Here is a 23,988-nt window from a genome sequence, read left to right on the forward strand (position 1 = left end):
TCTGAAAAAGTATATGTGTGTGTATGTGTGTGTGTGTGTGTGTATAAAACACAGTCACTGGGCTTCCCTGGTGGCGCAATGGTTGAGAGTCTGCCTGCGGATGCAGGGGACGCGGGTTCATGCCCCAGTCCGGGAAGATCCCACATGCCGCCGAGTGGCTGGGCCCGTGAGCCATGGCCACTGAGCTTGCGTGTCCGGAGCCTGTGCTCTACAACGGGAGAGGCCACAACAGTGAGAGGCCGCGTACAGCAAAAAACACACACACACACAAAAAAAAACAGTCACTGTGCTGTACACCTGAAACTGACATGTAAATCAACTATACTTCAACATATATATATATATATATATATATCTTAATAGTATATGGTGCTATATATTAGTAACTCTCGAGGCCTACGTGTGAGTATCACTGGGAAGCAATATCCCCCCACATCCCGGCCCCTCACAGTGAGGGTGGTGCCTGTGAAGATGAGAATCATCAGGAAGATGTCACAAACTCCATTACCACCTGTCCTCTGCCTAAAAACTCCCCTCTGCCCACTGGCCCCTGCTAATTGAGAATAACCACACTGCTTTCATTCAACCATGATGGGAAGGCTTCCCAAGTATGTTGAGGAAGAATAAAAGTTGTCAATCTCAATAGTAGATGAAAAAGGTAGCATGTATTATAAACTCAGATGTAACTAGAAATCATTCCTATTTTTAGTCCCCTAATCTCAGTCTACATACTGAGAGTGGAAGGCTGGTGGAGATAGCGCCACAGGGGATATCAGTCCACTTCGCGTGTGAGGACCTCAAACAATGATACTGGTGACCAACACTGAAAAACGCCCTAACCCTTTCTTTTCCTATAGTTTTCTTTAAAAAAAGCTGAAGATTGACATTTCTACCTCCTGCCATGGAAAAATTGAAAGCTGTCTTAGGGAGACTGGAATTTAAAAAAGAGAACAGTCACAGAGAAGTGTGACACCCATTCCACAAGTCAGGTTAAAAGAAATCCAAGATGTGCAAATACCTCAGGGGAGAACATAAATGTAAGGAAAGACTCATTCACATTTATATATACATAAATGTGAAACGAACAGTGGATTCATTTGGTGTATACAGCATCATTCTATGGCTATACAGAGAATAAGGAAATAAAATCATTCAGTCAAGTAAGCCATCCCAAAACAATGGTCACTAAGGGCTGGGAAAACATGCATTTAACATAGGATTTTCCATTATAAGGGAAATGGTGATGGGTGAGAAGATGCGCCGTCTGGATGTAACTAACAAACACACTTGAGACACAAAATAGCACTCTGAGGCGAGAGACAGCCCCAACAATTTACTTTTGTCTGGAAAATATTTACCCTTCTGGTTTCAAAGTGCTGAAAACCAGGCATCTGGGGACTCAGTGTGTTCCAATAAAAAAAAAAAAAAGTCCAACTATCACTCTGGAAACGAAAAAGTGGAAAAGCAAAAACTTTTTCCACATCAACTACAGACATCTCTCTGGGAGAAGATATGGAAAAATTCAAAGAAGCTTCTAATGATATCCATCCTCCCTCATGGGAACATTAGCCTAGAGAAAGAACTCAAAAACGCTACATTTACTCACCCCTCATTTCTTCTGCAAAGTTCTGGCTCTGACTCAAACGCTGCTTGGCCTTCTTCAGTTCTTCCTCCAGGTGGCAAACTTCTCTGGCCCTTTGCTCAGACTGACTCTTAAGGAGGCTGTTTTCCCTCTTCATTTCCTAAAGCACAGGTTTAGTTAGTTATCACCCAAGCAGATGCTCAAGCAACTTAGGACTTCTGCCTTGGTGAGGGTCCCTAATGGGACTGGGTGTGTATCTCACTAGGGGAGGAATCACACTTTCCCTTTGAGCAATGAAGTTACATAGTTTTACTTCAATAAAATGATTTTATAAATAGAAGTCAAAAGCACAGAATCCAAAACGGATGATAATCTTTTTACTTCGAGAAATATATTTTTTGAACTTTCTGGATGTCCCTGTGGTTGTGAAAGTGTTCGTTCATAAGGAAAAGCCTATTTACAAGCTCCCCCAAAACACAAATGCTCCAAGTCCCCATCACACCTGAATGATCAAATATATCTTTGCGGGCTTCCCTGGTGGCGCAGTGGTTGAGAGTCCGCCTGCCGATGCAGGGGACGCGGGTTCGTGCCCCGGTCCGAGAGGATCCCACATGCCGCGGAGCGGCTGGGCCCGTGAGCCGTGGCTGCTGAGCCTGCGCGTCCGGAGCCTGTGCTCCGCAGCGGGAGAGGCCACAACAGTGAGAGGCCCGCGTACCGCAAAAACCAACAAACAAAAACAAACAAAAAAAAAAACAAAAAAAGTATATATATATATATATATATATATATACACATATACACACACACACACACACACACACATATATTTGCAAAGTTCTGAGGTGCTAACGAACCAAAAAATTCACGTGACAAATTTTGATGTTTCGTTATAAAACCATCTTAAGGTTCACTGTTATGGGAATGTCTTTATGAGTAAAATTACCTTTAATAAATGTTCATTAAGAAAGTCTGCAATGTAAAGATGTTGGAATGGGCATTATGAAAGATGCAGCTACAAGTTAAGAGAGTCTCTGCCCCCAGGACCAGGTACCCGCCAGTGGGGGACGATGCAATACCAATCACTTAATACACACCAAGATGCACTACATCCTCAAGAGAGATGAAGTGTCCTATGGGAAATCAGAGGGCTGGAGCATGGAAGAATTAATTCTAGGTGGAGGAATCGGAGATTTCACAGTGAAGAAAGGTCCTTTGGGTACCTGATAAAATGAAGGACCCATGCATCGATGTGCCACAGAGTAGCAGAGACACATACGCAGCCCCATACTATTTTCTAGGGAGATCTGTCTATTTTTCTGAGTCTTAAAATGAAGCAATATTTTCATGCTGAATAAAAATGCTTCTTATTAACCACATGACTTGCATAATAAATATTATAAATCCTCTATCCATATTCCTCAACCTGCTGTTCAACCTTCAATGATATTACAGCTGATAAGTATTTCAACCTATATTATATGCCACCCTCTGGACCACTGGGAATTGGCATATAGCATTACAAACTGACAGAATCAAGCAACTCCCATCCTTGGTGGTGGTGGGCGGGGGGGGGGGGTGTGTGATTCATAAGCCTGACTTTAAAACACACACACACACACTTAAAAAATATCCCTCTGAAAAGCTGAAAAGTAGGGGAAATTTTTTAATCTTAAAGAAACAATTAAGACCTATCCTCCAAAACCCTACTGCACTGTTGGAAAACAGATGGCCCTGGCAATTCAGTGCTGGAAGTCTGCCTTCAATTATCAGTCTGGTTACTACCAGCAGATGGGTACCAACGTAGCAAAGCCAAATTCAAGAAGAGGGAGAATCTGGCTGGTAGAAAGTACTTGAAAACTTGCTGGCAGCTGCTGTGCTCATGTATATATGTTCATTTCGTCATCAAAATAAGACAGAGTCCATTGTAGTTACATTTCTGTCTCCTTTGTCCTGATCCTACCTCCCTTCCGTGAGCTCAACTGACAAGCTATCAAATTAAGAGGTCAACCAGAACTAAAAGCCCGCTCCGGGCTTCCCTGGTGGCGCAGTGTTTGGGAGTCCGCCTGCCAGTGCAGGGGACAGGGGTTCGAGCCCTGGTCCGGGAGGATCCCACATGCCGCAGAGCGGCTGGGCCCATGTGCCGCAACTACTGAGCCTGCGCTCTGGAGCCCATGAGCCACAACTAGTGAGGCCCGCGCATCTGGAGCCTGTGTTCCGCAGCAGGAGAGGCCACGGCAATGGGAGGCCCACGCACCGCAACGAAGAGTAGCCCCTGCTCTCTGCAACTAGAGAGGGCCCGTGGGCAGCAACGGGGACCCAACGCAGCCAAAAATAAATAAATAAATAAATAAAATTTAAAAAAAAAAAAGAAAAGCCCGCTCCAACTCATCTCAAGACTGACATTCATACCAGTCATTGTGAAATTCTGCAAAGAATGATCACTGAAGTGCAATGATGTTACTGACTTAAACTAGCATCATTCAACTAGAGAATCTATAATCGCTTGTTTGCTCTTCAGACTCCAAAATAATCCCCACTCAAATGAGATCACAGATGTGAAAGGAAAAATACCTTAACGTACTTTAACAAGGGTAATGGAGCATTGTCAGTAGTGTTTCTTCCTAAAATTTAACAGCAGCTAGATGTGTGTGATCAATGCTAAGATCAGCTAAGTGAGCTCAACATAAGAGAGTAACTAGAATGCAACCATCTGAGTTGACTTAGCATTTTTATTTTGCAACTTATGTTTTTTACCCTAAAAAAAAATCATCAAATCAAATGGCACCTACATCTAGAGGCGTGACAAGAAAGCTGACAAGACACTGTATGCAAAGCTGGGTGCATCCCAGTAGGAGGAAGGAAGGTGAAAAGGAGGAGAAGAGGTGGGGAGGGACCGCAGGAGGGAGGGTGCAACTTATGTTTATGCGTCTCTTCATCTCTATCCATGTCTGTGTATAACTGGAGACATTGAAATGAATACTAAGCTCAATGAAAAGATTAACAAGTCTTTGTCTATTCTGGCAGTAGTTCCATAAATACTTGTTTCAAATGAAGGAATGTTCAGCCAGTCCTGAGACCCAGCAGGCTTATCATGCTATGGCTATGGCCAGCCCAAGAGTTTTAAAAAGCCAGAATTTAGAAAATGAACATCTGAAAATGGAGCTGTAGGCTGCCACCCATCAGCAATTCGTTTCTGCACGGCTTACAGCCACTTAGGACTTGACTGGGTGGCTCACTGCCAACGATGCGTTAAGCATACAAGGATATATTCTCCTAGGCAGCTCTTGCAACCTCACATGATTTGCAGAGTTGGGCACTAGTCTGGAAAAACACAACAAAAAACCCTATAACCACAAGCCAGCCTTAGAGCTTAGCGAGCAATTCCAGCCAGATCAACTTTGGTTTAGGAGCAACCAGGGAAGCATCATTTCCTAGGACCAGACAAAACAAATTTCAGTTACTGTGTGGCATTTCATGATCCCATCCATGAATGAAGCTTAATACGTCCCCTGCTGGGCGAAGTCTATATGGTGAACCAGGGACGGATGCAAAGGATGTGTTTTTCCCGTTCCACCTCATCATTCTTGCCTGCCAGACCAGGCCCCTTAGCGGACCCTGTTGTAATACAGGTCCCCACGCTCAGGAAGGTCCCCAGGCAAGTGTTCCCTCATCTTGGCTGTCAAATGATGGTACATGATCGCCTAACCCCAATGCTATGGAGCTGGCACTGGATGCTGGGTGAGCAGCTTATCTAAACCTTCCATTCACTTTGATACTAAATGCTAACTTTACCCTTGATTGGGCCATTACATCACATTTCCACTACTGATAATTTCTCACTGTGAGCAGCATATTAGTTTGCTAAACATGGACAAGGAAAATTTCAGTACAACTGTCTCATTTTTTTGGCATCCAAAACCTATAAGCGTGCTAAACTTGTTTGTACTTATAATTAGATACAGAAAGATACCCAGCACGATAAGACTAGAATGGGCTGCAATTTTATATGTGAAAAATCTCAAATGCTCTTTCCTTTGCCCATCCTTTCTGTGCCTATGGGTGAGAGCAAACAGTGGTAGCATCAAAAAGTTACAACAGTTGTGAAGACCAAAGAGCCCTTATGTGCTTGCTGGGCACGGATCTAAACATTTGATACACAATATTTAAGTTAATCATTAATGCAGCTCTGGAGGGTTAGTATTAGTCCCCATATGCAGATGAGGAGAGTCAGACTCAGAAATGGTAATCACTGTCCCCAGGTCACACAGCAGGGAGGTGGCAGAAAAGTGATGCAATTTCAGATCTCGCTCACTTTAAAGTCACCAAAATTTTACCTTGAAGCTATACCACCAGTCTAACTGGGTAAATTGCTTTTCTGATTCCAATCCCAATTCAAACTGCAAGAGCCAGCTAAACCCTTTGAATTCTTGATATCATCCTCAAAAGAAGGCACACACACAAAAACGTAAGTTAAAGACAAATACTAAATGAATCCCCTGGCCCTGAGCTACACACCTCCAATGACTGCCCTCACTGGACACAGAAATCAATGAAATGTTAAGTGCAACATGACGGGCATTTAGCTAGATTTCGTGGTGGACAGCTCCACAGCTGACAAACCAGGCCCTGCAGGGATGCATGCGTCTTCAGAAACACCTGCGAGAAATGTCCAGCCCACTGTGGAGCCTTCGCCAAGCAAACCGTTTGCAAAGTGTTTGGACCCTCTTAACCAGTCGATCGATTTTACAAAATGTTTCCACCAGGCAGCCAGTGGAGTCGTGGGAGAGTTCCTGGCTGAAAGGGAAGCTCACAGAGGGAAGAGTTCAGTGCCAGTCTGCCTGTGGAAATGTTAGCAGAAGCATCTGTTGGTTGGTCCCCACTGGCCAAACGGCGAACATTTGTTTTGCTGAAACAAATGCTTTCATTTAAAAACGTTTGCTGATGAAACCGTCATCTGATACGAAGTTTTCTTCCACTCCGGTTTCTGAGGCTGTGGCCTCCTCTCTCCAGCAGTATTACCCCTCTGAGGCTATAGCTGCTTTAACAACCTCTTCTTTGCTACTGACAGACGTTCTGATTTTATAACCATAATACACTACTTGAAGCTGAGGGGATAAATATATTTAGACTTGCCTCACCTGGATAAATCACTGTTCTTTACAGAGAACTTAAAAAACAAACAAACAAACAAAAAAACCGTACAATCTAAAAAGTAATTGCAAAATAGTTAAAAGATTAGTGAAAACAAATTCTTTCCTGTGACATTTGCTGGAAAAGAAACCTCTAATGTTCTGCGGTGCTTTTCCATAAAACTACAATGTAGATTTATGACTCTATTCATATTGTTTCAGTCTATTAACTGTCCCTAAATGGTTCTTAATTAAGCCCTTTAAAATAAACTCCAAGCAACTAAATATGTTCAGAGAGAAGCAAATTAAAGTAAGTACGGGGACCTCCCTGTTGGCGCAGTAGTTGAGAATCCGCCTGCCAATGCAGGGGACATGGGTTCGAGCCCTGGTCCAGGAAGATCCCACATGCTGCGGAACAACTAAGCCCGTGTGCCACAATTCCTGAGCCTGCACTCTAGGGCCCACGAGCCACAACTACTGAGCGCGTGTGCCACAACTACCAAAGCCCGTGTGCCTAGAGCCCATGCTCTGCAACAAGAGAAGCCACCACAATGAGAAGCTCGAGCAACGCGACGAAGAGTAGCCCCCGCTTGCCACAACTAGAGAAGGCCCGTATGCAGCAACAAAGACCCAACACAGCCACAAATAAATAAATAAATAAAGTTAAGTACAGATAAAATCCTATCGGTAGAAGCAACATCAGGGTATGCCCAGTACTCCGTGCCATTGGGAAACCTCATCCACAATTTTGTATCGTTACCATGACTCTCCAGAGACACCGTCATGGGAATTTTCTGGTGATCAAGTGGTTAAGACTCCGTGCTTCCACTGCAGGAGGCGCGGGTTTGATCCCTGGTGGGGGAAGTAAGATCCCATATACCATGCAGCATGGTCAAAAAAAACCCACAAAAAAACCCAGCAAAGACACCATCACCCATGCCTGCACACACTCAACATGAAAGTTAATGTTGGCTGCTGAAGCCAGAGTAATACAATTTACAATTACTTGAGGTTTTTATAACAATATTAAATCTAGAAACTCTTTATCTGTAAAAAATTTTATATTTAAGTCTATCACTTTGCACAAGGTTTTTAATATTTGATGATGCAAAAGCCAACCCTTGGAAAAGGGATTTAAATTATACCTCCCATGACCAGTTTTGTTTCTTTCCATTTAGAAAATCCCTTGCTTTCTTCCATCCTTCCACCTCACAGGTGGTCTAAAACAATCTTAAGAAAAAACAAAAGAGTAGTACATGGTCTTAATATAAGTCATGCTTTCCTATAATTGCTAGATGTATATTAGTAAGTTATATCAGAATAGAAAGTGAAAAAAAACCCCACATGTTCTATGTCATAGATTTTATACAAAACACTGTAATATATACTTCTGGCAAATTAAAAACAAAAATGTAGCTATAATAAACTACTAGAAAATGGTATAGAAAAATTCTTTAACCCTCCCACTTCCTCCTGTACAGAAGTTGACAAATACTCTTCTCTACCCCTCACTTACCTCACTGCTTCTCCTCAGCTCGTTTTCCTTGGTCTGACTCGCCTGTAAGGTCTGTTCAGTTCTACTGAACTTTTCCTTAAACTCTTCCAATTTTTTTTCCAGCTGGTGCTTTACAGATGTGACCTACAAGCAGAAAACAAAGCAAAGCTTCATTTTTCTTTACTTTTTAAATAACTATGTATTCTTAAAGAATAAAAAGGTCATGGAATATAATAATTGATATCATCTATTTTGGTTGAGACCCACTATACATAACAGCTTAATAAGGCCCTAGAAGTTGAACTTAAAATACCGTCATGTCAACCTGTGACATTACTTGGCAGCAGCATATGTTGATTAAAAAGGCTGGGTTTGAGGAGGAAGCCACAAGGAAAACAATTAACCACAAAAAAATAAAACAACTAAATAGTAATAAACTAATTTTAAAAAATGAGATAAGAAATAACAAAAATTGAGAAAACAAACTGGGAGAACACATTTGCAATAAATACAACAGAATAAAAACGATATTTCCAAAATACAACACATAAAGCATATCTATGATTCAATATACAAAGAGGCAAGCCCATTTATAAAAAGAGCAAAGGACAGAAACAGAAATGTTATACAAAAGATACAAATGGCAAATCACCTTCTGAAAGAAATAACCTCAATGGTAATCAAGAAAGTGTGAATTGGGACTTCCCTGGTGGTCCAGTGGTAAAGAATCCGCCTTACAATGCAGAGGATGCGGGTTCGATCCCAGGTCAGGGAACTAAGATCCCACATGCTGCAGGGCAACTAAGCCCATGTGCCGCAACTACTGAGCTCGCGCCTCTCAACTAGAGCCCACGTGCCACAAACCACAGAGCCTACGTGCTCTGGAGCCCACACGCCACAACTAAAGAAGAGAAAACCCGCACTCCACAACTAGAGAGAAGCCCGTGCACCACAACGAAGAGCCCTCACACCGCAATAAAGACCTGAGGCAGCCAAATAAATAAATATATATATTTTAAAAGTGTGAATTAAAACAATGATAACATTTTTCACTCCTTAGTTGGCAAAATTTTAAAAACCTGGACTATCTCCTATTAGGAGGATGGGAGGAAACAGGCCTCTTACAGCTGGTGTCAGGTGAACTGCTACGACTTTTCTGGAGTACCTATCACAATTGGAAGTACCTATTTGGAAGTACCTATCACACGTGAGAACACATATGCCCTCGAGGCCATCAATGTCACATGTAGGAAGCTGTCCTACAGAAGCACCAGCAACACACACCTTTACCTGCCCAATGATACCACCAATGGTGCTACATGAACCTAAATACCCATCAGTAGGGGAATGACGAAATAAACTACAAAACATCCGATAAAAACAAGGCTCAGACACTACCAACAGAATGCTTCCTTTTAAACCAAAAAAAAAAAAATTATACATTTGCGAATGTATCTTTTTAAAAGTCTTGGAGGACATCCAATAAATAGTGCATAACAATTTATCCTGGCACAGGAAGATTTTTTTTCTTTTTTCCAAACTTGGACAGATGGATAGATAAAGGAATGACTCTATTAGAACTTCAGATGATCCCTTGTATGTAAGAGATATCAATAAATGTTGGCTGTCCGCATTTCACCTGCATTCCCCCATCCCCAGCTCCTCTGCTACTAGAAATCAACATGTCCTAGGCTGCTATATCTTACATTTGGGAATTAACCTGTATTTTTCATATGAGACAACCTAATTGGTAAACCCTCACTTTTAGAAAATAAACAAACACTAAGAAAATAAGTATAACTCTGACAACAGGTGAATACCTGACATATTCAGCATAAAACTCTAAAATGTGTCACCCTCTCAGGGAAAATGGGTGAAGTCAAGAAAAGAATGAATTGGGAATTCCCTGGCGGTCCAGCAGTTAGGACTCTGCGCTTTCACTGCTGAGGGCCCATGTTCAATCCCCGGTTGGGGAACTAAAATCCCACAAGCCTCAGGGCGCAGCCAAAAAAAAAAAAAAAGAAGAAAAGAATGAATGACCACATTCCACATTGCTTCTTCTGAGAGCATAAGGCTCTGGATATTTAGTGCTTCCGCACTGCAGATGGAGCAGGAAACTAAACAGACGAGACCCTGTCCTCATGGAAAGATCTGAGTGATGGAAGGAAGATAATATCTTTTTAAATTAATTAATTAATTTATTTTTGGCTGCATTGGGTCTTCGTTGCTGCACGCGGGCTTTCTTTTTAGTTGCGGTGAGTGGGGACTACTCTTCGTCGCAGTGCGTGGGCTTCTCATTGCGGTGGCTTCTCTTGTTGCGGAGCACAGGCTCTAAGCGCACGGGCTGCAGTAGTTGTAGCATGCGGACTCAGTAGTTGTGGCTCGCGGGCTGTAGAGCGCAGGCTTAGTAGTCGCGGTGCACGGGCTTAGTTGCTCCACGGCATGTGAGATCTTCCCCAGACCAGGGCTCGAACCCGTGTCCCCTGTATTGGCAGGCGGATTCTTAACCACTGCACCACCAGGGAAGCCCCAGAAGATAATATTTAAATAAACAAATAACTCTATTGTATGTCAGGTGATAGACTTTATGGAGAAAAATAAAGCAAGGTAAAGAAACAGAAAGTACCTGAGGGCAAGGGTCTATGTAGTGACCACGGGAAGATGTCATTCATAAGGTGACACTGGAGCAGCAAGTCTTCAGATAGTGAAGGCTCACACCCTACAGATCTGTCTGGGGATGGAGCACCCCCAAAAGCAAAGCCCAAAGCTGCCACTTGCTGGGTGTGTCCCCCCATGGCAAGGAGGCCACGTGGACAGGTAAGCAAAGGGAGAGTAGGAGATGGGGTGAGCGGGTAAGGTGGTGGGAAGGCCACCTAGGCTCCTGCATACATTTGGAATGACCTGACTCTTACTCTGAGAAATGGGGAGTAACTGCAGACTTCTGAGCAGAGGAGTGACATGATCTGACCTATACTTGAAAAGACTCCCTCTGGCTGCTGATTGAAAACACACTGTGAGGAGGAAGGGTGGAAGCAGGGAGACCAGTTAGGATGCTGGTACAGAAACCCAGGTGAGAGATGATGTGTCTTAGACCACATATAGAGCTGGAGATGGTGAAAGCAGTCAGATCCAGTATAAAACATAAAGACAGAGAAGTCAGGTTTATTCTTAGCAGGGAAGTATGTGGCACATGAAAGGTTTCTGGGGTAGCCAACAAGATTCTATCCTCTGACATATATAATGGTCACGAGAGGCATGCCTTATAGTAATTTATTGTTGTACATTTGTTCTATATAGATTTTGTGTTCTAACCCACAAAAAAGTTTATACTATTCATATAATACACACATATACTCATGCATGAAAATATACATATGCACAGATATACACAAATACACATGCACACATGTGTGTGTGTGTGTGTGTGTGTGTGTGTGTGTGTGTGTGTGTGTGTGTGTGAATAAATAAAGGTAGAGCCAGCAGAGTTTTAATGGATTACTTTGAGGTGTTGAGAGGAAAAGAGGAGGTGAAGATGACACTGAGGTTTTAGCCTGAGCGATGTGAAGAATGGAATTGCTATTTACTGGGACAAGGAAGACTAAGCAAAGAACAAGTCTGAAAAAAGTTGGAGTTCCATTAATAACATGTTTCAAGTGTGAGATGCCTATTACGTGTGTGACTGGAAATATCAGATGCACACCCACAAGTCTGAAATTCAGACCAGACATCCAGGCTGGAGATATAAACATGGATGTCATCGTCACATGGATGACACAGAAAGCCATAAAAGCAGATGAGATCATTTGTGCAGGGAGTGTTAAATAAGTAAATTATAATTTTCAGTGCTTTGACTATTTGGAAGCATAAATACTTGGGATAGCTCCCAGCTGGTGGCATGACCAAGAACCACTGGAATATCAGAGACGCCCACAGACCTTCAGATCTGAGATCCTCACTCACTGCACTCCTTCTCTAAACAAGAAAACCCAGACCCAGAAAGGTTCAGTTTGCTCTCCACTTTGATACGTAAGGAAAGTGAGGATAGAGCTTTTTTTTTCTTTCTTTAAAGGTATCATATGTCCGCTGTGGTACAGAAATGACATGTATTAAAAAGGGGATGGGGAGGTTAAGGAGGAGGGAGAAATCAGTTAGCACCCTACTTTATCCAGTTCAGCCTGGAGGATGTTGTGCATGTTCTTGGCTTGCTGTAGCTCCTGGGTGAGCTTGGCTTTCATCTGAGTGAATTCTTGGTCCAGGGTTTGGAAGGAACGCTGTTGACGGGAGAGCTCCTAAAAAGCAAAAGACAAATGCATCAAACTTATGCTGGTTAACAAGGGAGATCCTAGGGCGAGACCCATTCTTCCCCCAGGCAATGCTCTTCTGTAAGAGCAGAAGATTATGGGAGCCGGTCTGCGACTACCTGATGATTGATATAGGCAGCCTTAGCACAGGTCCCGGGCATCAGATCCGGGTCTCTGAGCGGAAGAGGAAGGAGTCCGCCAGGAGAACACATGGAAACTGGCCTGTTCCCGCCTCATCCCCGACTTAAATGAATCACCTCTGTTCTGAATTATCCAGGGGCAAAAGAGTAGAGCCGAGCTGTAGCCGGTCACAACTCGGCTGAGAAATCAACACACTCAAAAATGGAGTTTAAAATGTCAAATAGCTTATGCCACTGACCATTGAGAATGACAGGAAGGAAATGCCACCAATTAACTTGGATAATCACACAGGGACACCAGGTTAACATTCCCAGTCACTCTCATTGAAAGACTATAGACCCATTTCAAGGCTAACTCACCTGAAACTGATACCAAGCCTTATGCAAGGGCATCTTCAGCCCTAATTTGTCTGCCAACTTCATTCCCCTCCCCATCAATTACCTTCCTAATGTATTTGCCAACTCACAGCCTTTAAATACACCTGCTGAATGTAATACAATTTCCTTTAGAACACAGAGTGTTTGAAATAAGAAATACAATCCTTTCCTACTTGGTGTCAAATTTCAAACAAATCAGAAAATGTGGATAAAAAAGAACATTCTAAGTCCCTTCTCCAGTCAAAAACTAAAAGATGGAAAAGTGTGAAGGAAAATATAGTGCCTTTTCCGCACAAAGCATTTCCCGTCTAGTGGAACATCCCAAATAATGACAGACACTCCTCTTTTCAAATGATCAAACTAGGAAATGCCAACAAGAGCCTTCTGGACAAACTCCTCATGAATCCATTTACCTTACCTCTTGGAACTCTTTTTCTTTTTCCTTGATTTTCTGTTCCAGAGAACATCTGGCACTTTCTGCATTTTGACGCTGACAACTCAAATCTTCAGTCAATTTTTTCAGTTTTTGCTCCAAAGCAATACACTAACAACAAATTAAGACACTCAGTACAAAACAAAATTATTCTTGGAAAGAAGCAAACATTCTGAATTTTAGAAAAATTAGTCCCATGATCTGGTTCAAGTTTAACATAGTGTTTTGACATTTTTATTTCATAAAAAGTTGGGTTTAAAACAATTAGTCAAGTACCAAAACCACTACAATTATTTTAGCACACATAAAATTATATTTGGGAAATATTAGCAAGGATGTAAAGCATTAGACCATTTAAATAAATACTTCATAACTTGTGCCATGAAAAAAGAAATCAGCATGTCTGAATAATGATTCACCTAATGATTTTTTGGTTTTGCTTTTTTTTTTAGAAGATGTTGGGGGTAGGAGTTTATTTATTTATTTTTGCTGTGTTGGGTCTTCGTTTCTGTGCGAGGGCTTTCTCTGGTTGTGACAAGTGGGGGCCACTCTTCATGGCGGTGCGCGGGCCTCTCACTATCGCGGCCTCTCTTGCTGCGGAGCACAGGCTCCAGACACGCAGGCTCAGTACTTGTGGCTCACGGGCCTAGGTGCTCCGCGGCATGTGGCATCCTCCCAGACCAGGCTCGAACCCATGTCCCCTAGCATTAGCAGGCAGACTCTCAACCACTGTGCCACCAGGGAAGCCCTCACCTAATGTTTTGTTGCACGGGAATGAGAGGTTAAAATGCAGTGATGTTGGGCTTCCCTGGTGGCGCAGTGGTTGAGAGTCTGCCTGCCGATACAGGGCACACGGGTTTGTGCCCCGGTCCGGGAGGATCCCACATGCCGCGGAGCACCTGCGCCCGTGAGCCATGGCCGCTGGGCCTGCGCGTCCGGAGCCTGTTGCTCCGCAACGGGAGAGGCCACAACAGTGAGAGGCCAGCGTACCGCAAAAAAAAAAAAAAAGGCAGTGATGTTGACCTGCGTAATTTAGAGGCTATAAAATAACCAGAGGGTACCCATTATCCTCATGTGATAGTGTTTTTCAAGCACAACAGATTTTGTGGGAAACTTAAATATTAATATGCATCTTTCCACAATGCTCCCACTATGCCATTTTAAATATCTGGAGGTTCACAGCACTCCAAAGAATATCACAATGGGTTTTAACCAAGCTGCCAAAGGCAACACGAAGAACATGCATTTGCCCTTTTACATAGCCATTTATCTTTTTTTTTAATTGAAGTATAGTTGATTTACAATGTTGTGTTAGTTTCAGGTGTACAGCAAAGTGATTCGGTTACACACACATATGTTCTTTTTCAGATTCTTTTTCATTACAGGTTATTACAAGATATTGAATATAGTTCCCTGTGCCTTACAGTAGGTCCTTACTGTTTACCTATTTTATATATAGTAGTATATATCTGTTAATCCCAGTTTATCCCTCCTCCCACTCTCCCCTTTATAACCATAAATTTGTTTTCTATGTCTGTGAGTCTGTTTCTGTTTTGTAAGCAGGTTCATTTGTATCATTTTTTAGATTCCACATATAAGTGATATCAGGTGATATTTGTCTTTCACTGTCTGATTTACTTCGCTTAGTATGATAAGCCCTAGGTCCATCTATGTGGCTGCAAATGGCATTATTTCATTCTTTTCTATGCATAGCCAGTTATCTCTAAAATAATTTTTAAAACATGAACTACATCAAAATTTAGGATGCTCTTCTAAAATTAAATCTTCAAGTGTTAAAACCCATTCCTCTGATGCTTCCCTGTGGTGTTCAAATCCTTGAACTGCCCTACAAAGCAACTCTAACTTCCCAGGAAAGAATGAGAACAACTCACATTAGTGGGGGAGAAGTCCTGTTCCAAAAGAAATGTGCCCCAGTTTGGCAAATCTCTCCACTAATGTATTTCTCTGAGACTCATTATAGTCCGATTTAGAACTATTAGAACTATTAGAAATTTAACAGAAAATTCAGAGGAAAAGAAAACATTATGTAAGACTTTCCTGGAAGACCAGACACCAACTATTAACTAACCAAAGATGAAAAGATAAAGCTGGTCTGATTTTGCAAATATCATAACTTTAAAATACTGGATTCAAAAAGTAAAATATTGAGCAGTTGTTCAAATTAATCCACTGCTTTGAACATTAAGACACCTTTGTCATTAACCTTATTGTTCTTGAATTTTTAAATCCCTAAGGAAAAGTATGAAAGAAATTATTTCTAATAATAATAAATATGAACTCAACAAATATGTCTAGCACCATGCTAGGCACTGGGGATATAGCAGTAAACAACTCAGACAAAAATCATTGTTGCCTAAATGATGGTCTAAAATTTTGACAGGGACTTCCCCAGTGGCACAGTGGTTAAGACTCTGTGCTCCCAATGCAGGGTGCCCAGGTTCAATCCCTGGTCAGGGAACTAGATCCCACATGCATGCCGCAACTAAGAGTTCACATGCCACAACTAAGGAGCCTGTGTGCCACAACTATGGAGCCCCTGAGCCGCAACTAAGGAGCCTGCCTGCCACAACTAAGACCCATCGCAACCAAATAAATAAATAAATATAAAAAATAAAATAAAATAAAATTCTGACAATTTTCAGGGGGGAAAAAAACATGCATGGCAGAGTAGATGAATGAACCCTTGGCACCCTCTGCTGGCACTCCGTCAAACTGCAACGTATTCCACTATAGGATCTCAGGATCTATCAATTCTTTCTTATTAGAAACAGTAGCTTAAAAAAGAGCCTTTAAGAGTAATTTATATTTTATTTAGATTATTTTTTATGCTGATATTTATGATGCACAATCCATGTGCAAGTACCTGGCCACTAGGTGTCATGAATGCTCCATAATACTCTAAAAAAGGGTCCAGAGCTCAAGTCCTTTAAAAATATACAGCATATGACCCTGGAGACTCAGTGCTCTGAACCAATGAGCTTTTCGCTGTAAAATACGGGTGCTGAAGTCTAGCTTTGCTGCCAGTCCCAGCACTCTGTTTCTACATGAGTTCAAACCTTGCATCCCACACGGTTTGTAAATACTTGGAAAAGAAGCATACGAGAAACAGCGTATGTTCACTAAAGCACACGGTATTGATTTTGGCTAAATTAGCTCCATTTTATTTAATAGGTAGTTCTAATGGTACATCAGGGAATAGCATAAACAAAGCATAATCTGATTTCAGCAACATATTGGACAAGGTCATATTATCTTTAGAGACAAGATGGAGAAAGGTGGACTGAATTTTCAGTTAGGTGGGTTTGTAATTTACAGGAAAAAAATGGAATACAAAAAGCATTGAACGAATGAGTCTTAAGAACTTGGAGAGGAGTCTCCAACAGAAAGAAAGCCAGAGCTATATTCTCAGCACTGTCCTAGTCAAAAATCCTAATTCATGATCTGGTAAGAAGAGACTTCATCAAATATGCTAGCCAGTACAAGGATTCGGTGACCTTGTCACACCAAAACCAACAAGACAAAATGTAAAAGGATAAGTATAATTCTCTTATGTGAGAAGGCGTGACTTGGCAGAAGTGCAACTGAAAATGAGCTTCACTGACAAGGAACTTTATTGATATAATAATAACAATTATTATTATAAGTTCACCATGTGCCAGGCACTATATGCCAAAACCTTTATAAAAATTATCACAGGTACTTCCCTGGTAGTCCAGTGGTAAAGAATCTGCCTTCCAACGCAGGGGACGCGGGTTCAATCCCTGGTCAGGGAACTAAAATCCCACATGCCGTGGGGCAACTAAGCCCACGTGCCACAACTATTGAGCTTGCATACCTCAAAGAGAGAGCCCACATGCCACAACTAGAGAGAGAAAACCCACACACCACAACTAGAGAGAAGCCTGTGCACCACAACAAGAGAGAAACCCGAGCAGACCACACGCCGTAACGAAAAGATCCCACATGCGTCAACAAAGACCCCGTGTGCTGCAACTAACATCCGATGCAGCCAGAAAAAACAAGGAAAATAAATAAATAAAATAAATAAATATTTTTTAAAAATTATCACAAACTTTACAGCAATCCTATGACAAAGGCATTATTATTAACACCATTTTATTGATTAGGACACTGAAGTTCAGAAGTTAATTAAATAGCTCCAAAGCAACACAACTGGGATGTAGTAGAGCCAGGGTTTGAATCCAAGTCATTCCAACTTAGAAAACCAAATTACAAACCCAGACTGCACAAAGAGAATAAATATATGGATCAAGGGAGATCATGTTCCTTCATACATCTAAGCCACAGTTACCAAGAATTTCTCGGTGCAAAGCACTGCACTAGAAGAATTCTAAAAATGAACCTGGACTACCACTTCCAGGTAGATGGAAGAGATGAACATTTCCCTCTACCTCCCACCAAGAATAATCCAAAACCTTGCACATTACATTAAAACAAACATTAAAAAGCTCTGAAAAAAAGAGAAGAAAGATTAACAAGAGACTTTGGAGCCCAAGGAAAAACAAGACAGTGCTGAAAGAAAAAAACTGTTAACATTTAGAATCCTATACCCTGCAGAAATATCTTCCAGGAATGAAGAGGAAATCAAAACATTCCCAGACAAAAGAAAATTTAGAGGATTTGTAACTATACTAAAAGAATGGTTAAAGGATGTTCTCTAAACAGAAAGGAAATAATGAAAGAAGGAAATATGGAAGGAATCATGAAGGAAGGAACAATAAGTTAATGAACAATAAACATATATACAATAGGCTTTCCATCTCTTCTTCAGTTTTCTAAATTATGTTTGACAAGTGAAGCAAAAATTATAACACTGTCTGATGTGGTTCTAAATGTATGTAGAGAAAACACCGAAGGAAATTATACTATAAATGGGGGAGGGTATAAGGGCAAAAAGAGAAGTAAATTTTCGATAATTTATTAGCGTTGATAGAATGACAACACCAATAAACTGTGATAAATTGTATGTATATATACATTATCTAAAACAATCATTATAAAAGCTCTACCAAGAAATACACTCAGAAGCACTATCAATAATTCAAAAGGGAATTCTAAAAAGCGTTCAGGTAACCTACAGGAAGGCAGGAAAAATGAAAGAGAAATGAAAAATGAAAGAAATAAAAAACAAAAAAAAGATGGAAGACTTAAGCCACGACATATCAATAATTACATTGAATATCAGTGATCTAAATATACTAATTAAAAGACAGATAGTGTTTCTAAAAGGGAATAGTGTTTTAAAAGAGTGGATTAAAAAATATGACCCAACTATACGCTGTCCACACAAAACTCACATTAGGCCTATTTTCTAATTTATAGTTAGGTCATACTTTTTAATTTAATAGCATAGATAGGCTGAAATTAAAAAGACAGAAAGAAATACATCATGAAACATAAACCAAAGGAAAGCTACAGTGGCTATATTACTACCAGATAAAGTAGACTTCAGAATAAAAAAAATTACCAGAGACACTGAGGGCTATTGCATAATGATAAGGGTCAATCCACCAAGAAGACATAGCAATCCTAAACGTGTATGGACCGAACTACAGAACTGCAAAATAAGTGAAGCAAAAACTGATAGAACAGAAAGGAGAAATAGACAAATCAACAATTATGGGAGACTTCAATATCCCTCTCTCAACAATTGCTAGAGCAACTAGACAAGAAATCAGCAAAGATACAGAGGAATTCAACAAAGAACGTTAACCAACAGGAGCTAATGACACTTTTAGAACATTCCATCCAACAAGAGAATATACATTTTTTTCCAAGTGCCTATGAAACATATACCAAGATAGACCATATACTAGGCCAGAAAACCCCCACAAATTTAAAAGACCTGAAATCATAAAGTATATTCTCTGAACACAGTGGAATCAAACTAGAAATCAATAACAAAAAGAGAAAAAGCTCCAAACACTTGGAAACTAAACAAGGTATTTCTGAATAATCAATGAGCCAAAAAGGAAGTTCCAAGAAAAAAAAATTTTTTTAGTACATTAAAGAATAAAAATTAAAATACAATATATCAGGGACTTCCCTGGTGGTGCAGTGGTTAAGAATCCGCCTGCCAATGCAGGGAACACGGGTTCAAGCCCTAGTCTGGGAAGATCCCACATGCCGCGGAGCAACTAAGCCCATGCACCGCAACTACTGAGCTTGTGCTCTAGAACCCACGAGCCACAACTACTGAGCCCGCATGCCACAACTAGTGAAGCCCATGCGCCTAGAGCCTGTGCTCTGCAACAAGAGAAGCCACCACAATGAGAAGCCCACGCACTACAACAAAGAGTAGCCCCTGCTCCCCGCAACTAGAGAAAGCCTGTGCACAGCAACGAAGACCCAATGCAGCCAAAAATAAATAAATGTTTTAAAAAATTATTTAAAAAAATGCAATATATCAAAATTTGCAGAGCACAGTTAAAGCAGTATTGAGAGGGAAATTTATAGCATTAAATGTCTGCATTAGAAAAGAAGTCTCAAGTCAGTAAGCTAAGCTCCCCACCTCAACAACCTAGAAAAAGAAGAGCAAAATAAACCTAAAGCAAGCAGAAGGAAATAACAGAGAGGAAAAAAAATTTAAAAATCAATGAAATTGAAAATAGCAAATAGAGAAAAATCAATGAATTAAAGAGCTGACTCTTTGGTAAGATCAATAAAAGACAACAAAACTGTCAAGTTCCTAGCAGTACTGACAAAGAGAAAAATAGAGAAGACACAAATATCAGAAATGAACAGGGAATAAACCTGACCTACAGACATCAAAAGAATAAGGAAATACTATGAACTCCACATGCACAAATTTGACAATTTAGATGAAATTTCCTCTAAAATCACAAACTAACCCAACTCATCCAATGTGAAATAAATAATTTTAATAGCTGTGTAACTATTTAAAAATTGAATTTATAATTTTAAATCTCCCAAAAAAGAAATCTCCAGGCCCAGATAGTTTCATGGAGAATTCTACCAAATGTATAAAGATGAAATAACACCAATTCTGCACAATCTCTTCCGAGAAGAGAAGGGAATGCTTCCCAATGCATTTTATGAAGCTAGTATTACCTCTGATACAAATACCAGACAAAGACAGTACAAAAAGAGAAAACAGCTGAACAACATCCCTCACAAATATAGACACGAGAATCCTTAACAAATTATTAGCAAATAAAAGTCAGAAATATATAAAATGAATTATACACCAAGACCAAGTATGGTCTATTCCAAGGATGAAAGACATTCAAATATCTGAAAAGCAATCATTGTAACCCATCATATTAACAAGCTATTATTTTATATAACTACACGAATCTATAATTATCTTAAAATAAAAAGGATTAATTTGAAAAAAAAGAAAGGCAGAAAGAGCCTGTTCCCAGGAAGCAAATAGAAGATACAGGTCTACCTACTACAGTGGTTTTTACCTAGAGATTTTATTAAAGGTAAATTCCATAGGCCCACTTCAGACATGAGTCTAAGAAGATTAATTCTGCAAGGTTCTCAGTGATTCTGACAATTAGCCAAGTGTGGGAACTACAAGAGCTAGAACATAAATAACGACAATAAAAGGGTCATAATGGGGATGGAAGCCAGGAGAAAAGACCTCACCACACTAAGAAATGAGAGAAGGAGCTCACGGGATGGGGAGCATGTCAAGAGTATTCCAAGAGGCGGGTATGCCAAGCAGAAAGGCAAATGTGAGCAGAACACTGACCCAGACACAGATTAGGTTCAAGAAACACCAAATAACTGCAGTTGGTCCTAGAAGATAATTCGTTTTGCTCTACACTTTTCTCCATATAACACACTATCTACGTGACTGGTACATCTACGTTACGTCCCCCATTATGATGAAGCTCCACAAGGGCCATTCTTTTTGTCTATTTACTCACTGTTGCATCCCCAGGTCTAGAACAGTGGCTGACATACAGTAGATGGTCAATAAATATTTGTCAAATGAGTCAGTGAATGAATGAATAATAGAAAAAAAGAGAAGAAAAGACTAGAGAGGTAGGTTGGGGGCAAAGCAACAACAACAACAACAAAGACAACCCCCAAATAACGGGCTATGAAGCTTGGCCTTAATTAGAGCCTTAGATTAAATGGTAGGAGTGTATACACTGGATCCCAGGAGTAGGTCTATTCAATTGTATCGTATGTCCTAAACCTCTTTTAAAGCTCCATGACTTTAAGTGCCTCTTTTATATATTAGGCACCTGCCAGGCACTGTACATACATAATCTTTATTCTTCACCACCCTCTGAGATATAAAAGAGATCAGTGACTTGCCCAGGTCCCTTGGCTGGGAAAATGTGCAGTCCGGATTTGACCCCAGATCTACCCAACTCTAAAAGAACTTACTGTTCAACTGCATCAATACCGCCTAGTATATAATAAGGTTCACTACTAATATTTATTTCACAAGTCTAAGTGCAGAGTACTCTTTCCAAAGAATGATATGAAAAAAAATGGAGATTTATCAATAACTCATGAAAAGTCAAGTACCTTGGTTGATGCCTGGTCATACTGTGCAGTTGTTCTCACCAGTTCATCCCTGCTTTTGTTCAAAACTTTCTCTTTTTCGTTTAATTCCACTTTTGCTTTCTCCACTTGGAGTTGGAGTTCTTGAAGCTTGTTCACTTGGCCTTTCATTTCTCTTTCTTGTCCTTGCAGACGTAGTTCCAACTCACTAATCTTGCTCCTTAGCTCTTAAATCACAAACAAAACCCACACTTCAATTAACATATATTTTTCACAAAGACATTTACAACTAAACTCAGAATGTATCAACGTTACTCTGCTCTGAAATCTTTGGTGAGTCAAACATAAATCAATTCACATTAAACAAAGAAGCTACTTTAATTGGATTTAATTTCAATGTTTAGTCTTAATTGTTATTTGTATTCAAAAACCCTACAGAAAGCAGGAGAAACAAATTTTCGTAAGTTTTCACAGAGAAACTTGGGGGGGCAGAAATGTTTTTCTAAAATCGTGAATAGTATCTTATCGAGACTGCAAAAAGTGTACCACATATAACAGCCTGCACTAAAATTACCACTTGGTTTCATACACCCACAACCTAATATATTTTTTATGCCCATATCAATGCAAATGAGTGCTAAGCAGTGAAAAATTCACCCTCCCACATTCTCTAGTAGCTTGTCCTCCAGTAAAGAGCAAGACAGTGTGAACCTCCTCTATTGCCAAAATTAACAACAATGTTTTTTTTCATTTTTTTCCCCCACATATACACAATATTGGTTCCAATGGCACTGGCCATGGGACAGGTCTCACCAGTGCACACAGATGGTGATTTTCAATCTACCATACCACTGGAAATTATCACAGTCTGCAGACTAGATTCCAGAACACCACCTGGCACCCTTGGCTGTCAGCAGCAGCGTGGTGCAGCAGCCAAGGTTACAGGTTTCTCCCATACACACAACCTGGCAGCACACAGCAAAGCTCTCCTACAGACACATGCCACACCTCTGGCCAAAACTGGCTTGTTTCATGGGCCACAAAAGGAGCCAGGGGAGAGCTGTGGGGAGTGTCAACTGTAACCCACCTACTTGCCCCGCTCTGGAAAGTCAAAGCCACTCACCCTACTTTTCAAGTCTTCATGGCACCAGCTTTATAGTACAAATAAAGGTACCTTTCCAAATGGTGATATCTTTTCTCATTATCCCAAAGACAGTATTTCACATCACCAGGCTGGGATGTTGATCACTGATGGGTCTAACAAAACACATGAGCACTTTCTAGGGCTAAAAATGTCTAGAAATCTCTAGACTTCTAAAATTATCTCAGGAAAATTTAATTTAGCTCAAGAAGTTACCTTGATTCTGGGCTTTGAATTGATCCAAAAGATGAGAATTGCTAGAATTATCACAGAAACTGCTATTAGCATCTCTATTCCCTATTTGCAAAGTTGATCTACTCAGAGTCACTTCTTGTTCCCCAGAAAAACTAGATGCAGAGAAATCCCTCCTAATTGGAGTTTTTAGAGCACTGGATGAAAGACGACTTGGGGTCTTTTCTTGTTGCCATGAGAACACAGATGATGAAGCCTGATGTCGGGCAATGTCCCGGTGGTTCATGGTGCTTTGGGGAGTAGCCTGGCTTGCTTTCTGTAAAAACAGAAACTCTTTAGAGCCCTTTAGAAGTCAAAATATTTAAGACTATGTAGTAGACTCATAGACATAAAAAAGCAAACTTATGGTTACCAAAGGGGAAAGCAGCGGGGGTGGGAGGGCGGGTAAATGAGGAGTTTGGGATTAGCAGATACAAACTACTACATATAATATAGATAAACAACAAGGTCTTACACACAGGGGACTACATTCAATGTTTTGCAATAAATTATAATGGAAAAGAATATGAAAAAGTATATATGTATATATAATGTATATAACTGAATCACCTTGCTATATATACCTGAAACTAATACAACATTGGAAATCAGCAATACTGCAATAAAAA

The 23,988-nt window shown here is 40.6% G+C and overlaps 1 protein-coding gene across 2 annotated transcripts in view; it reads right to left on the minus strand.

Moving 5' to 3' along the window:
* Window positions 1-23,988, minus strand: part of CENPF (centromere protein F) — a gene marked incomplete at both ends in the record, with an annotated part of 57,782 nt that overhangs the window by 24,050 nt on the left and 9,744 nt on the right. For both annotated transcript variants that reach the window (XM_082660660.1, XM_082660659.1), the window contains 6 exons: window positions 1,607-1,742; window positions 8,228-8,350; window positions 12,367-12,495; window positions 13,444-13,569; window positions 22,012-22,214; window positions 23,345-23,636. In XM_082660660.1, the coding sequence (XP_082516786.1) occupies window positions 1,607-1,742; window positions 8,228-8,350; window positions 12,367-12,495; window positions 13,444-13,569; window positions 22,012-22,214; window positions 23,345-23,636 (1,009 nt within the window). The remainder of the gene's footprint in view (window positions 1-1,606; window positions 1,743-8,227; window positions 8,351-12,366; window positions 12,496-13,443; window positions 13,570-22,011; window positions 22,215-23,344; window positions 23,637-23,988) is intronic.

This window comes from Grampus griseus (genome assembly GCF_964374135.1).
Source record: "Grampus griseus genome assembly, chromosome: 1".
Lineage (NCBI taxonomy): Eukaryota > Metazoa > Chordata > Mammalia > Artiodactyla > Delphinidae > Grampus > Grampus griseus.